This window comes from Fusarium subglutinans (assembly GCF_013396075.1).
Source record: "Fusarium subglutinans strain NRRL 66333 chromosome Unknown NRRL66333_c0000018, whole genome shotgun sequence".
In the NCBI taxonomy this organism is placed as follows: Eukaryota; Fungi; Ascomycota; class Sordariomycetes; order Hypocreales; family Nectriaceae; genus Fusarium; species Fusarium subglutinans.
In genome coordinates, this window is record NW_023502081.1 from 400,125 (window position 1) to 414,432 (window position 14,308).

General features: G+C 48.0%; 5 protein-coding genes across 5 annotated transcripts; 2 read left to right on the plus strand and 3 right to left on the minus strand.

Annotated features, from left to right (window-relative positions):
* Nucleotides 1-11: 11 nt before the first annotated feature.
* On the plus strand, nucleotides 12-2,413 carry FSUBG_2154 (aaa atpase domain protein; the record flags this gene model as incomplete). Its single annotated transcript, XM_036679898.1, has 3 exons — nucleotides 12-963; nucleotides 1,395-2,043; nucleotides 2,110-2,413. The coding sequence occupies 3 exons, from the start codon at nucleotides 12-14 to the stop codon at nucleotides 2,411-2,413; spliced, it is 1,905 nt and encodes a 634-aa protein (XP_036542430.1).
* A 302-nt stretch (nucleotides 2,414-2,715) lies between these two features.
* On the minus strand, nucleotides 2,716-4,008 carry FSUBG_2155 (uncharacterized protein; the record flags this gene model as incomplete). Its single annotated transcript, XM_036679899.1, has 1 exon — nucleotides 2,716-4,008. One exon carries the CDS (start codon nucleotides 4,006-4,008, stop codon nucleotides 2,716-2,718), a length of 1,293 nt encoding a protein of 430 aa, XP_036542431.1.
* Nucleotides 4,009-4,406: 398 nt separating this feature from the next.
* Nucleotides 4,407-5,252, minus strand: FSUBG_2156 (uncharacterized protein; the record flags this gene model as incomplete). Its single annotated transcript, XM_036679900.1, has 2 exons — nucleotides 4,407-4,983; nucleotides 5,038-5,252. 2 exons carry the CDS (start codon nucleotides 5,250-5,252, stop codon nucleotides 4,407-4,409), a joined length of 792 nt encoding a protein of 263 aa, XP_036542432.1.
* Nucleotides 5,253-5,614: 362 nt separating this feature from the next.
* FSUBG_2157 (major facilitator superfamily transporter) lies at nucleotides 5,615-7,174 on the minus strand (the record flags this gene model as incomplete). The annotated part of the gene is made up of 3 exons (XM_036679901.1): nucleotides 5,615-5,836; nucleotides 5,886-6,896; nucleotides 6,944-7,174. The coding sequence occupies 3 exons, from the start codon at nucleotides 7,172-7,174 to the stop codon at nucleotides 5,615-5,617; spliced, it is 1,464 nt and encodes a 487-aa protein (XP_036542433.1).
* Nucleotides 7,175-10,448: 3,274 nt separating this feature from the next.
* On the plus strand, nucleotides 10,449-14,171 carry FSUBG_2158 (uncharacterized protein; the record flags this gene model as incomplete). The annotated part of the gene is made up of 4 exons (XM_036679902.1): nucleotides 10,449-11,711; nucleotides 11,765-12,276; nucleotides 12,798-13,841; nucleotides 14,117-14,171. The coding sequence occupies 4 exons, from the start codon at nucleotides 10,449-10,451 to the stop codon at nucleotides 14,169-14,171; spliced, it is 2,874 nt and encodes a 957-aa protein (XP_036542434.1).
* Between the last annotated feature and the right edge of the window lie 137 nt (nucleotides 14,172-14,308).

Sequence of the window (14,308 nt, forward strand, 5' to 3'; positions counted from 1 at the left end):
AAATCAACACGATGACGCCTATGTTCTTTACTATAATGAACATGTCCGCCACTATTCTGACTCATGGAAAGAGAATATTGCAGTATTCCTTGACATCCAGGGACCAGCCTCAACACAAACTAGCAATTGCCGTCGACCAGGATGCAGTTGACCTTGATACTCACGGCACTTCGCTAGAGAAGGCCTATATCTCACATTTGCGCGAAGGGCGGGTTATCAGCGAAGATCTTGTTGAGAAACGCAAGCTCTTAGCTGTCAACTGTGCAATGCGGGTAGCTGAGGACGCTCTGGACCGTTCCGTGAACAGCAAACCTCTTGATAGAAGAGCAGTCAAGATTCCTTGTCCGAACCCCGGGTGCGACCGGTCACTACAATGCAGCTGGATCTGTGAATCTTGCCATTCGACGATCGAGTATGGTGTCGTTGATAGTCTTCTCTACTGTGGTTGCGGAGCCAGCAGTTGCGATAAATGGGAATTCCAGTGCAACGATCCCAACCACGGCTCAGACTGGAATCAGTACGAAAGCGAGGAGCTTCTCCAAAAGCTCAAAGCGCTAGAACCGTTCAAAGATCTCAATATCCTGTTATTAGGCGAGACAGGCGTTGGAAAATCCACGTGGATTAACGCATTCACCAATTATCTCACCTACGACTTCATTGACGATGCGTTAGACGCCGAAAACATAAAGTGTGTCATTCCGTGCTCTTTCCAAACACAGACGGTTATTGACGTTAAGTCTATCGAAACGGAGATTAGGATTGGCTCGAGTCAATCAGAGAAGGATGGCTCTGGAGGACAATCGGCCACGCAGTCAACCGAAGTGTATACCGTTGACATCGGTCAGACGCGTGTTCGACTCATAGACACACCTGGCATCGGAGACACTCGTGGTGTTGACCAGGATAACTCCAACATGAACGATATCTTAACAGTCCTTCACACTTACAACAACCTCCATGGGAGTCTCATTCTTTTGAAATCGAATGCTGCTCGATTGACCGTCATGTTCCGATTCTGTGTCAAGCAGCTTCTAACACACCTCCATCAAACGCGGCAAGAAACATCATGTTCGGGTTCACGAATACTCGTGGCTCCAACTGTATGCCGGGGGACACCTTCAAGCCCCTCAACGCCTTGTCATCCGAGTACAAAGAAGTCGAAATAGGCTTGCCGGAGAGGAATGTGTCTTGTTTCGATTCAGAAAGCTTCCGGTACCTTGCCGCGAAGAAGAAAGGTGTCGATATGGGACACCTAGATAACAACCGTAGGAGTTGGGAATACTCAGTTGGGGAGTGTGAGCGGCTCGTGATGCACTGTCAGAGCATCACTCCCCACAGAGTTCGCAGCACGATCAATCTAAATGAGACTAGATCCACAATCTACCGTCTCACAGAACCTATGGCTTTCATCTCCGAGAAGATCAGCGCAAGCAGCGACGTAAATAATGTTGCCATCAAGGAGCTTCATGACTTCGAACTCACGCGCCAAGAGCTCCAGGAGCGTCTCTTCATACATGTAGAAACGCTCAGGTCTGAAAAGGTCGACAAGCCTCGAACAGTCTGTACACACGATGAATGTGTGGAAATTTGCACCGATTTCGAAGGCAAAACAGACACTGCCACCACGATCTTCAAGACCGTGTGCCATCCAGGCTGCTCCCTCAACAGCGTCGATCGAAACAAGAAGGGTCACCCGGAGTTGCAGAGGTGCTGGGCAATGGCAGCAGACGGCATGTGTCATCAGTGTGGTCATTGTTGGATGGATCATATGCACATCTACTACACATATGTGCCAACGACCTATCAGCACCGAGATGCGGCGATAGACAGGGACCTGACGGAAAATGCCGGCATCATACAACTCAAAGAGGAGGCTATCCGGATGAAGAGGGAGGCAATACAGGAATTTAGTCTGGAATATCGACAGATTGAAGAGGCTGCCATCCAATTTGGCTTTTTCCTCAAGAGGCATGCAATCGCTCCATACAACGACGCTATTGTCGAGTACCTTGATATGCTTATCGACCAGGAGCGACAGAAGATGTAAGTCGGTGGATCAGAGCATTGCCATAAGAAACTCTAAAATCAAAAAGCCGGTTATCTTTAGAGAGTGGAAGTGCTTGAGAAAGCCATGAAGCAGGGCGACGAGTCCAAACTTCTGGATAACAAGGGTGTGGCGCAGCTGGTCGACAGCCTTTACGCACTGCCTCACTTTGGAAATGACCTCCGAAACATCGTCAAGATACAGGAGAGCGCCGCTGAGCTTTCGTATCGAGAGCGGTCCTATAATGTCTCAGGTGGAGTTGGCTTTCATCGTCGACGACGAGCGAACCGGGCTCAGAAGGAGGAAGCTGGAAATGCAGATCGTTTCCTGGGGAGCTTGATAGAGGAGGCCAACCTGGGGGGCGCGTAGTGGTCGTGCCTAGACCATCTCGCACGCGGGGACTCTGGAAAAGTTTCACGAACCTTTTCTAGGGCTGTTAAAGACGCCTTGCAAACTGGGGGCCGGCGAACCTAGATGTCCGCGGTACTGATCGTAGATGGCAAGCAAACTGGATACAAATACTAGCGTTGATTAGCTACTGATTGACTCGTACTTAATTTGGCCTGGTGTGAATCACACATTTCACTTGGGGGTTTTGGTCAATCTATCCCAGTAATTTCGATAGGAGTTATCATGAATTCATCCCTCGTACCTCGTTCTCGACCACGGTGCTACTCTGCAGGGCCAACTATAAACCTAAGCTCCGCGATGAATCTCCCACTCTCCATGATAACATCGCCTCTGTGCTCGATGTATTTCCCAGCTGAGTCAATAAGACCATACACTTTCATCTTCTCCGGAACTTGAAATGTTTGCTTTTCAGCATTTCCTTTAATCTGACCACCACCACTACCAAAAGGCCCTAGCTTTCTCTCCGTGGTGTTGATGACCAAGTTGAATATGACTTTCTTGGTAACATCGTGAGCCAAAACTCCTGTATTCCATGACGCTCCCGTGATAACTTCATCATCGTCTAGAAAACTCGACTTCTTGCTGTGGCCAAAGCCTCCAAAGTGAATACCGTCATAAGCTGCCGTCTCAGCATGAAGAGAGTCCACTGCGAAATTGTAGGAGACGTCGAGTCTGATGATGTTTGAAGGCGCTGCTTTCCGCAGTTCGAAAGAATGATTCGTGAGATCAGGGTCGTCGCCCATGTATTTCTTTTGGTAGATCCTGTCATAGTCTCCAGTCCATTCCAAAGCCTGATCGGCAACACTGTCGAACGTCTTGATCAAGGACTCACTGGTCGCGATGAACTCTTTGACGATGTCAAATGACCTTATGGTCGAAGGATCCCCAGCGTATTTGTTCGCCTTGCTTGTAAGCTTAGAGACTGCGTCGAAGATCGCTTTCATCATAATCGAATGCGCACATGCGTCTAGTCGCATCGCCGCGAGCTTGTGAATTGTTTCCGTAGAGTCTTCGTAAGGCAATTCACCACACGATAGCTCAAGTTCAATAATAGGAACATTGCAATTTCCCTTACTTTGTAGAAACCGGCTCATACGAGCCCACGGAAGTCCCCGAGATGATTGATGTTCTCTGGAAAGACGAAATAGTGAGGCGACGGGCATGCGAACATTGACGGGGTAGCCATCGGCCGCGATCCCAAGTGTACAACCGACATAGTATAAGAGTTTCGATGCGCCAGCAAATTCATGACCAAGTCCAATAAGTGAGGCTAGAAAGAACCACTGTGCGAATGATAGAGACTTGCCAACGCTCTTGGGGCCGTGATATTCGAAACCTCCATCGAAGATAATGTTTTTGAAATCGCCAGATAAGCCGAGAACCTCATCCCATGTTTTACCCTGAGCAGTGGCAATGGTTGAGACGGCTCTGAATAGTTCTTTTGTTCTCGCCTCGCAGGCTGTAGCATGCATATTATGCTGCTCATAGTAGGACTGGCACTGTTTTGTCAACCCAGTATATCGTTGACCACGCTCGAATGTGCCCATCTTCATTTTGTGATTGTGACCTCTCAGAGTGAGAAGTAAAGGGAAACAGCGCTGTTATACCAATTACGGCCAATATTTGAGTTCTTGTTCTTTCCTTGGTCTCTCTATCTCGGCAGAATCTGCCTAACTCAGCCGCAGCTGAAAGCGACCAGCCCTAGCAGTTGAACTATGGCTTTTTGTCATGGATGTAATTGGTGAAGCTTTCGCTAAGAGCATCAGCGAGTACCCCTCATTTTCTGCTGTGGTTACGAAAAGTAGACCTTGAGCCAGCATTATTCATCAAGTTGTTGAAGATTTCAAATATACATGATTACTGAAGAAGAAAGCTTTACCTTATAAGCTGTAGTTATCCCCAAGTAAAAAATTAAGTTATAATGTAGCGAAAGATCGATCAAGTTGTTTTATTACAATATCCGACCATAGCGATGGGCAGTTCCACGGGGCGTTTTTTCTGGTTCACATTTGCGACCCTTCATAAAATGCTCCGGACTCGTAGTTATCTCCCAGTCTCCCCATTTCTTCTCCTCATCGCGACCAAGCAGAGTAACCACCATCTTCTCCCTCTGCTTGCTCATCGCACGCATTGACTTCATGAACTCCTTGTTGTTCTCGTCATTCGTGATAACAATCTGCTTGAGACCAGGAGCCCACTCTGGATGTTCACAAATCTCATCGAAAGCTTTTGCAGTGATCTTAGTTAAGGTGTATGAGTTGGTGCTGGACGGGGTGATCTCGAGAAGTCTGAGGTCTGGGCAGTTGGAGATCAGGCCGAGGAAACCCGCGTCGCCGACTTGATTTGCACTGGGGAGACTGACGGTCCTGAGGTTGGGCAGACCTTTAGCTAGACGAATGACGGCTTCGTTGGTGAGATCCCTGGCACCGTTCTTTGCAGTGTAGCTGACGTCGCTGAAATCAAAAATGAATTGCCAGATCTTTTCGCGAACTTGACGTGACAAGACCAAGATGTCGTCGATATGGTCACTAATGATGTCACGTTAACACTCTTCTCGCCTTGGAATGGAGGCATTGGCTTACTCAGTCAAGACAAATGTATAGCCGAAGTAAATCATTCTGGTTGATGTTCCAATGAGGTTATGATATTTGCCGTCCCAGTCAGTTACGCTGCTGTTGAAGCGGGCATCTTTGACGCCTTTGACGACGGGCTTCAGCAGCCGTTTCTTTGGCGCGTCGGTGCCGGGGGCTGGGGCATCAGCGGCTGAGTTGCTCTTCTCAGTTCGGATGGGAGGCATGATGAATAATATGTGGAATGCAATGCCTGTTATAGAGACTAGGAGCGCTAGATCATAGAGTAGAGGTACTAATAGGTAGAGCACTGTCGGCAAGGTATGGAGGTTTAATTGAGTGTCAGGGGGAAGTCTGGGCGCGACACGACACGAAGGTGGGGAACCACTTTAGGTGGCTGGCTTTGTCATATCTAAGTTAATCTGCCAATCTGAAAACTCAGATTCATAGTCACGATAGCAAAGAACATCACCTTGATGATTTATCAAGTGTTATGACGTCCGTATGACTTCTTATGATGTAGAGATACACGAAACTGAACAATGGAACAGAGATAAGGTAAGAATCCAAGCCTAGCAATGGAAACCTCTCAGTAAGTGTAGTGGAATCTCGGGTTATGCTCTCCAAGCTCCTCAGCTTCCTCCTCAGTCAGGCCCTGAATTCTGTGATCCTCCTTGCCCTCAATCTTTCTCTGATTCTGACGACGGAACCAAGCCCAGAATGCCATGTAGATCAGTGAAGACATGGCGACCAAGGCCATGGAAATGGCGTGACCCTTGACGAATCGGGGACCCTCGTGAGTTTTGTACAACTAATCTCGTGTTAGCTAAGACTCTTGGTACGGAAGAGGCTGCACTTACAAAGGGAGCTGGGATTCCAGCCGAGTTACCAATGGTGAGTTGCAGACCAGTAGCGACAGTACGCTTTCCATAGCGAGGATTGTTGCTAGGAAGCCAAGCAAGAGGTAAACCGACGATGACATATAGTCCCATGGCGGCGAGGAAGCAACCGAAGTATCGAACTCCAGATGGAGCTGGGCTGACTAGAAGAGCGTATCCAACGGCACAGACAAGGCCAAGAATGACAGTGAAAACAGCTCGTCGTTGAGTGCGATCAGAGAACCATGCCACAACTAGGTATGTAATAGCACCCATAGCGTAGCAAGGGATCGTGAGAGCCTGGACCTGAGCCGTGTTCCAGTCTCCCAATCCTCGAATAATGGTTGGTAAAAAGGTGCTGTAACCGTAGAGAATAGTATCTCCTCCAAACTGACCAATGCAGAAAAGCCAGATCTTCCAGTCCTTGAGACCAGCGTAAACATCGGCCTTGTGCATCTGATCCGAAGATTTGGTATGTCCGATTTGTCGCCGCATGCGCGCATCGATGAGTTCGCGTTCGTTGATGGTAAGGTAATGAGCTGAATCAGGATCATCTGCAAGCCAGAACCAAACAGCGATTCCTAGGATGAATGTTGGAATTCCTTCGATGATGATAATCCATCGCCAGCCTCGTAATCCCGCAACGCCGTCCATGTGACCGATACCGTAAGCGAGAAGCCCACCGAGGGAACCTGCTATGGCGGCACTGACGAAGAGGTAGCCGATTCGGAGAGCATATTCGCGCTTGGTGTAAAACATGGTAAGGTAAATCGTAAGACCGGGAAAAAGACCGCCTTCAAGAGCGCCGAGAATAACACGGCATGCGACCAGGCCTTTGAAATCTTGTACGATACCGGTGAGTGTGGCGACGATGCCCCAAGCTGTAGTGATGAAGGCGATCCATCGCGAGGGTCTGAATTTCTTGATGACGAGGTTTGATGGAAGCTCAGAAGCGATGTACGTGACGAACAGAACTGAAACTGCAAGTTGATACTGCATCTGTTAGGATAGTGATCAAATCTTCATCGGTGGATACTCACCTGATCGCCCACCAAGCCTAGATCCTCTTCCATACCATAGAGTCGCGCATTACCGATATTCACACGATCCAAAAAACTGAGAAGGTAGAGCAGCATCACAGGCGGAACAATCCACATATCAAGCTTCCTCAAAAGCGCCTTCTCAGCAACAGGATCGATGTAAATCTCATCTTGGACAGTGCGCTGCTCCTCAATCTCCTTGTCAGGAAGGATATCCGGCTTTGAAGTCATAGTGGCGAGTCTCGTATTTCCTCTAATCAAGATGAGATGGTGATGGAGAGAAGTTGAGTGAGTGACGGGACCCAGTCGATTTAAGAACGACGCGTCTTATCTCCGCACGGGAGGTTTAGCCCGGATCTTGGAGAGGGATTTGTATTTGGTAACGAGAACTATCTTCGTGCTGTAACCCCAGAATCATCGCGGCAGGGATTTGGGGCCGGGGATCGCTGGTTGACCTGCCTGTCTTGGTGGAGCTGGCGTCGGTTTGTGAGGGGTTTGCCGATGGGGACATGATTCAGGACCGGCAATTTTTGACTTGCCGGGCTGCTTCTAGAACTAGTCTAGATGCCGTGAGACGTCATTTTGCTCAGCTCGGCTGTTGAGAAGTTACCTTGTGCTACTGGTAGCGACTCACATTCTCTTTCATTTATCGCCGTCAGTACGATATTGGTTGATTGATTGATGAGACTCGCGTATTTCGAGCTGCCAGCAACGCCTCAGTCTGTTTATCTCCGGCACCACTTTATCTTATCCTGCTATCTAGGCTTGAGCTATCTTCTGCGGTTCCACAGTAAATGCATGGAACAATCATGGAACGTTAATGATCGACGTCTGGGCTGCGCTATCATCGGAAGATAAGATATCACGCATTCACACGACCGACCCTCTTCAAGTTTCTGTCGCATTCAAATACACGGTTTCCATTTTCATCTGATATTTAAGAGCTATAATGTCATTGCACTGGTCTCTAAAACGTGGCCGGATACCCTGAGTTGAGAGTTAAAAGATAAGCTTTTGGCCACGGGTCTCAGCAAAAAAACCACCCATCTTTCCTGGTAAGAAATTTCAAGATATAGAGTTTCTTCTCTTATACACAGCACTTTGCCATTGGCCTTTCTCTGGCCTCCCACTGAGCCATGCCTGGGGTCACGAGTGGGCCACCATGCTGTCTCTAGAAATAAAAAACTAAGCATATGTATCTCAAATGGTACTGGCTATAGTATTTGAGACGCCATATCCTCTAGTATTAAAGTACCGTCATAAGCTTTGGAGTAGCCAAAAGTCTGCCCTAATTCATCAGTGGCGCAAACCAACAAAGCTATACACGAACCGTGTTAGATTTGAAGAAGTAACTTCTGGGGGAGTGACTCACAGGTTCGAAGACTGGGTATAAATACCGTCCCCCACATCGGACAAAAAGATATAATTTATACTCGAACCCTCTTAGCAGCCGGACTGTGTTGTGGTACAAGAACAGTGATGAAATCTTCCACGAAGTGACAAAGTTTGTCATTCGGGTCTATGCTAGACTGGAAAGATGATGGATTAGATCTGAGTTCTTGATACCTGCCCTCTGCTGTCGCATGATGCTACATTAGTATCGTGGCTTCAAACGACCTGGCTAAGAGAGATACACCATTCAAAAACAGAAGTATCATCGCAGAACTTGTGTCAAGGGTGATGATGAGCCACCGGGACTATCAGCAGATGAAGTTTCGAGTGAGATTGGACGAGGGTCAGCTCGCAAAGTTATCCTCTCCTTTTCCGTGCAGAGAAAGAATCCTGGCTCGGCAATGTCTGTCTTGCCGTACGGAAAGCTAAGCATGTCACTCACTAATCCAGGGAGCCAGTGTCGAATGGCAACCTTGGAAGCCCAGAGCTAATGTGCGCGTCCTGAAACAAAGGATCTGTCTAAGCTGGTACTGGTTTAGTGAAGGGCAACCTTTAATTATCCTGCGGTACAGTAGGAGACAAGGATTTTGGACTACAAGAAGAATATATCCTATACCGCGTTGAAATTAATTTGTTTAAGCCACAACTGGTCACGACGCGCCCCCTTTCTCATTGTCCCCATTTACTTCGCCCCATGCTTTAGCGATCTTGTGCTTCCTTTCATCGAGCAAAGACTGATCCCGAGTGACATATCTGTTCCTGCCTGGCATCCTGGAGTCCGTGAAGTCCCGGATTGCCTGGAATGAACGGCAGACATGGCGTTGATCTGAGTCGATATAATTGTGTTCAAGACCTTCCATGAACCTTGTGGGTATCAGAGTTGTACTTCCATAGCATTGGACTGTTTGGCGGAGTATTTCTATGCAGTGCTCTTGCGATAAAAGTTAGTTAGCAGCCACTAAGGGGATTGTGTCGCGTATTGAGATACTTGCCATTGTGAAACGATCCATGAAGTGTGTGAGACTTCGGTGGATAGTATTCGGGACGCAACGCCTTGCGAAGTTCGTTCTGTTTCATCAATACTAATTCTGATAATCAATGCGGGGCTCAAGGCCTTACAATGCAGTGTAACGTATGGAACATGTCGAACCTGACAACCATAGGTTTAGTGACGATCAAGACTCGGCGATAGTTCATACCCAGCTGTATAGCCTCCCATGTTCTGATCTACAAATTCATGTCGCTTATCTCCCCAAGCTCTTCTGGCCTCTTCTTCCGAGATTGAAAAGTAGCGTTTACCAATGAGCCTCTGCCAGTTCTCATCGATCTCACGACTTGGTCCACCGACATATCGTACATTTTCTGGCCATGGTGCTGCTTCGTCTGTATCTCTTATCCAGGGTGTACCATTGGTGTAAAAGTGCGGACTGCCCTGAAATTGTATTTTCTTCAGTGGAATTTGTATTGGTAAAGCTGATGAGTGAGGTCAGTGCCTTGGCTGAGAAGCTTATGTTGAGACTGACTCACCGAAATCGGTCTTGAAGTATGTTTCATACGTTCCAAAGTGAGATTGAGCACGTAGGTTTGCAGCGAGAATGACTGTTAAGATTGCAAATATCCCTGTGAGCGCCCACGGTAGTATGTAAACGATAAAATATGAGAGGTTCCGTCTTTGGAGCTCCCTCGACCTAGCTTCAGTAGTTTCTGACTCTGAAGAACCCTCATCATCCAGTGAGTATGTCTCTTTGCTTTCAATGGGGGCATATTCCCTCTCTGATGGTCGTGTTGAGTGATGCATCAATGGAGTTCGTTCAAGGGGAAGTCAATATCGGGCTGTTCATGAGGTACTCGGTTGGCTCTTCCAGGACTTCATAAAGTAGTCTCGAGGAAATCGACCTGGGGGAGAGGTGAATCCCCGAACGCTTGGTGTAGTGTGATAAACTTTACAACAATGTATCCAATTGGTCATCAATCTTTAGAGGCCCAGATTGTGTGATCATCCTACCAGCGTGCATAAGAGCCCTTTGGCCCCCACGGCAGAATTATAAAGACCCTCGGCAAGAACGGCACTTGAAAGTACAGACACAACAGCGAATACTCTGGAGATTTCATAATGACTTCCCAACAAAAGATCCCTGCTCCTCCATCCTTCGAAAATCTCACTCCCGATGCGGTACTAGCCGAGACCGAAAAGATCCTTACCACAACCTCAGGTCTGCATGACGATCTCGCCGCTACATTCACACCCTCAACCGCAACCTTCAACAATATTATCTGCCCCATCGCGGATGATACCAACCGCGCCACATGCCGCTTGCGCATTCTTACGACGATACTCGGACAGTTATCACCAGACAAGGAACTCCGTGATGCCGCCCGTCAAGCAGAAACACGTGTCGCAGCAGCTCAAGTCAAGATCCTAATGCGACATGACATTGCATCCCTAGTGGGAGCGATATACGAGAGAGGAAAGACGGCACAGGATGGGAACCTGGACGGGCAAGATCGACATTTGCTTGCTCGCATGCACGGCGAGTATCTACGTTCTGGGTCGTTTTTACGAGGCGACAAAAAGAGAGAAGTGCTCCGGGCCGCTCTGGAGGCGATTGATCAGGTGCGATCTGCCGCACAAACTGCCTTTACAGAGGAAAACGATGGTATCTGGTTTGACCGTGCAGATTTGGCGGGCGTTCCGGAAACTTTGCTTGCATCCATGCCCCAACAAGGAACTCAGATACAAGCGACGTTCCGAAGTGCTCATGTCATAGCAGTAATGCGTCACGCAGTCAGCAGCGAGACTCGTCGCCGGTTCGCAAATGCTGATCAAAACCGTCTCCCCGAAAACGTGCCCCGCCTAGCTTCTCTAGTCGCTTTACGTGATAAGGTTGCTCGTCTCCTGGGGTTTGAACACCACGCGGCTCTCAGGATCGTGGACAAGATGGCTCCAAGCGTTGACTACGTTGAGGCTCAGTTACATGATCTCCACAGCAGGCTAAAGCCACTTGCACAGACTGAGACTGCTAGGTTGATGCAGCTTAAGAAAAGGGATTGTAAAGAGCCTGTCAGTGAGCTATACTCGTGGGAAAGGGCGTATTATCTCCACAAGCAAACCCTGGAGAGTTTCTTGGTGGACAATGAGCTCCTTGCCGAGTACTTTGAAGCCAATCACACTCTGCAGGGGATGCTTGACGTATTCCACGAGCTGTTTTGCATCGACTTTAAGTCTATCGTGACTTCAGTATGGCAAGAGAATGTCGTGGTATATGAAGTCTGGGACGCCCCCAGGGAGGGAGGTCAGTTTCTGGGACACTTATACGTAGATCTCTTTGATAGAGAGGGTAAATATCGCGGTGCACACCACGTTCTGATCCAGCCGGTATGTTTATTTGCAACATTGGTATATGCATATGAAACTAACTACCAGTTCAGGGTTTCATCGAAGCGAACGGCGATAAACACTACCCGGCGTCGGCGCTGGTGTGTAGCTTCGCTCGTCCATCACTATCTCGTCCAACCCGACTCCAGCACAGCGAAGTAAAGACCATGTTTCATGAGCTTGGACACGCTATTCACAACATCGTTGCCAGAACCAAGTATGCTATTCCTCACTCGCGAGACTTTATCGAAATCCCAAGTATCATGCTTGAGAACTGGATATGGCTCCCAGACGTGTTGATTCGACTTAGTAGTCATTTCAAGAGCCGAAAGGCCTTGCCTCGGGAACTAGCAGAGAGCGTTGCAAGAATAAGAAACATAAATAGGGCGAACGACATCCTGGCACAAGTGCAACCAGCTCTCTTTGACCTGGCGATTCATACGCCTCTAACTCATAAAGAAGCGCTTGAGATGGATACAACTGAGGTGTGGAACAGAACAAAGAAAGATATCCTCACACATAGCTTTGGACCAAACCCACAGGATTGGGGAGCTGGACAGGCGAGGTTTGCGCATATGTTTCGCAAGAATGATGGTAGTTATTTTGCGTATCCACTATCAATGGTCATTGCGGCAGACATCTTTGGGTCTAAATTTGCAAAAGACCCTCTGAGTCCTGAGATGGGGAGAAAATGTAGATATCAAGTCCTGGAACCAGGTTCAAGTCGTCCCGAGATTGATATTCTGAAGGACTTCTTGGGGCGAGAACCAAGTAGTAAGACTATTCTAGACGAGCTCTGCCATGATAATGAAGGTTGAAACATGCTGATTCACGATTTATAACCATTAATTGTCTTGTTCATGGGGTTCCATGATTGCTTGTATAAGCAAGATTGAAGTTTGGGGGCTTTACTTGGTACCTTCACCAGACAGACCCCAATCATGCTAACGAACTGATAGGAGCACTAACCCTGTTTATATACTAGAATTCCCCACATGTCACGGCCACCTTTTAAACCCCAAGTAAATTATTCCTTCAACGCCTTATTGTTCAGATTTTATAAGCAAAATCTTAAATCATGACCAGTGGTATGTTACTCGGCGAGCCAGAGCCTAAACCAGCCATGAAGTCCCCCAGAGGCAACGCCAGGCTGTTTCATCTCATCAACCACGCTCGAAACATCGGCATTTTCCTTCTGCCAAGCTTCATAGCTGAAAGTCAAACCTCCAGAGATAATATTCAGGCACGGCCATCGTCCTCTCCAACACTCTATCTAGATGGACTGCATGGACTCTTCTCTTTTCTTGTCTTCCTTCGTCACTTTCTCTTACCATGGGAAGAAGGTCTCGACACAGGCTTTGGTCAAAACGGCAACATGTCTCTTACGAAGCTGCCCATAATTCGACTTATTTATGGCGGGCCTACTGTGCCCATCTTCTTCATCGTATCCGGATTTGTACTCGCCTACAAGCCACTGAAACTCATCCACAAGAAAGACTACAGTACCCTAGGGCTATATACCATGTCCTCAGTACTACGCCGGCTATTTCGACTGTTTTTACCCTCTCTGGTATCAACTTTCATTGTAGCCATCGCAGTAAGTGCTGGACTTTACACGGCTCCGTACCAAGATATGCCGGGTTCGGTGCCCAGGCATCCAGAGCGACTCGGATCATTGTGGGCGCAGATTTGGGACTGGATGCGTTTTGTGGTGGTTGATATGACCCATCCGTGGAGTTGGAAGTCGCCAAAGTCAGAATATGACAGTCATCTATGGACGATACCGATTCAATTTCGCGCCTCCATGATTATCTATCTCACACTTCTCGCCTTGGCAAGAGCCCGTGTCTGGGTTAGAGGTACAGCACTCGTCTTCCTATGTCTATATTCGCTTCAGCAGGGAAGATGGGAGATGTATCTGTTTTTCGCCGGCGTCTTTCTCGCTGAGAGGAGCCTTGAGAGTCATGATAGTTTTGAGACTCAATCGAGCGATGGAGGTGAATCTGCCATTATTCGAAGTCCATTACGGTCCTCATTTTGGCCAGGAATCCTCCAAAAGCTGCTGTTCTTTGTTGGGCTGTATCTAAGCTCATACCCTCGAGCCAGAAATGCGGGATTCTCTACACCTGGGTATGTATTGCTATCATCACTGACAGATCGATCTATCTATTGGCGATCACATGGTGCAACCCTGATCTGCTGGTCTTTGAGTAGAGATAGACTGCTCCAGAAACCTTTCACATCACGTCCGCTTCGATACTTGGCAAAGATCTCATTTACGCTGTATCTAGTTCATGGTCCTGTTTTGCATATCTTTGGGTATTCTATGGTTCCTGCGTTTCAGGGTTTGACAGGCAGTTCTACTGCGTGGCAATATCAGTCCGGGCTGCTACTAGCTCTCGTAGTGTTGGCCCCTATGGTCGTGTGGATTGCAGACGTATTTTGGAGGGCGGTGGATAAACCCTGTTCTGTCTTGGTTGTTCACATCATAGAGCCATTTTTTGTCGACTAGAACAAATCGAGGTCTTGCCGATAAGTTACATGTCTAGCTTTCTCTTCCCCAATATGTATCAGGTCGTGGCACTCGCTTCCAAAGC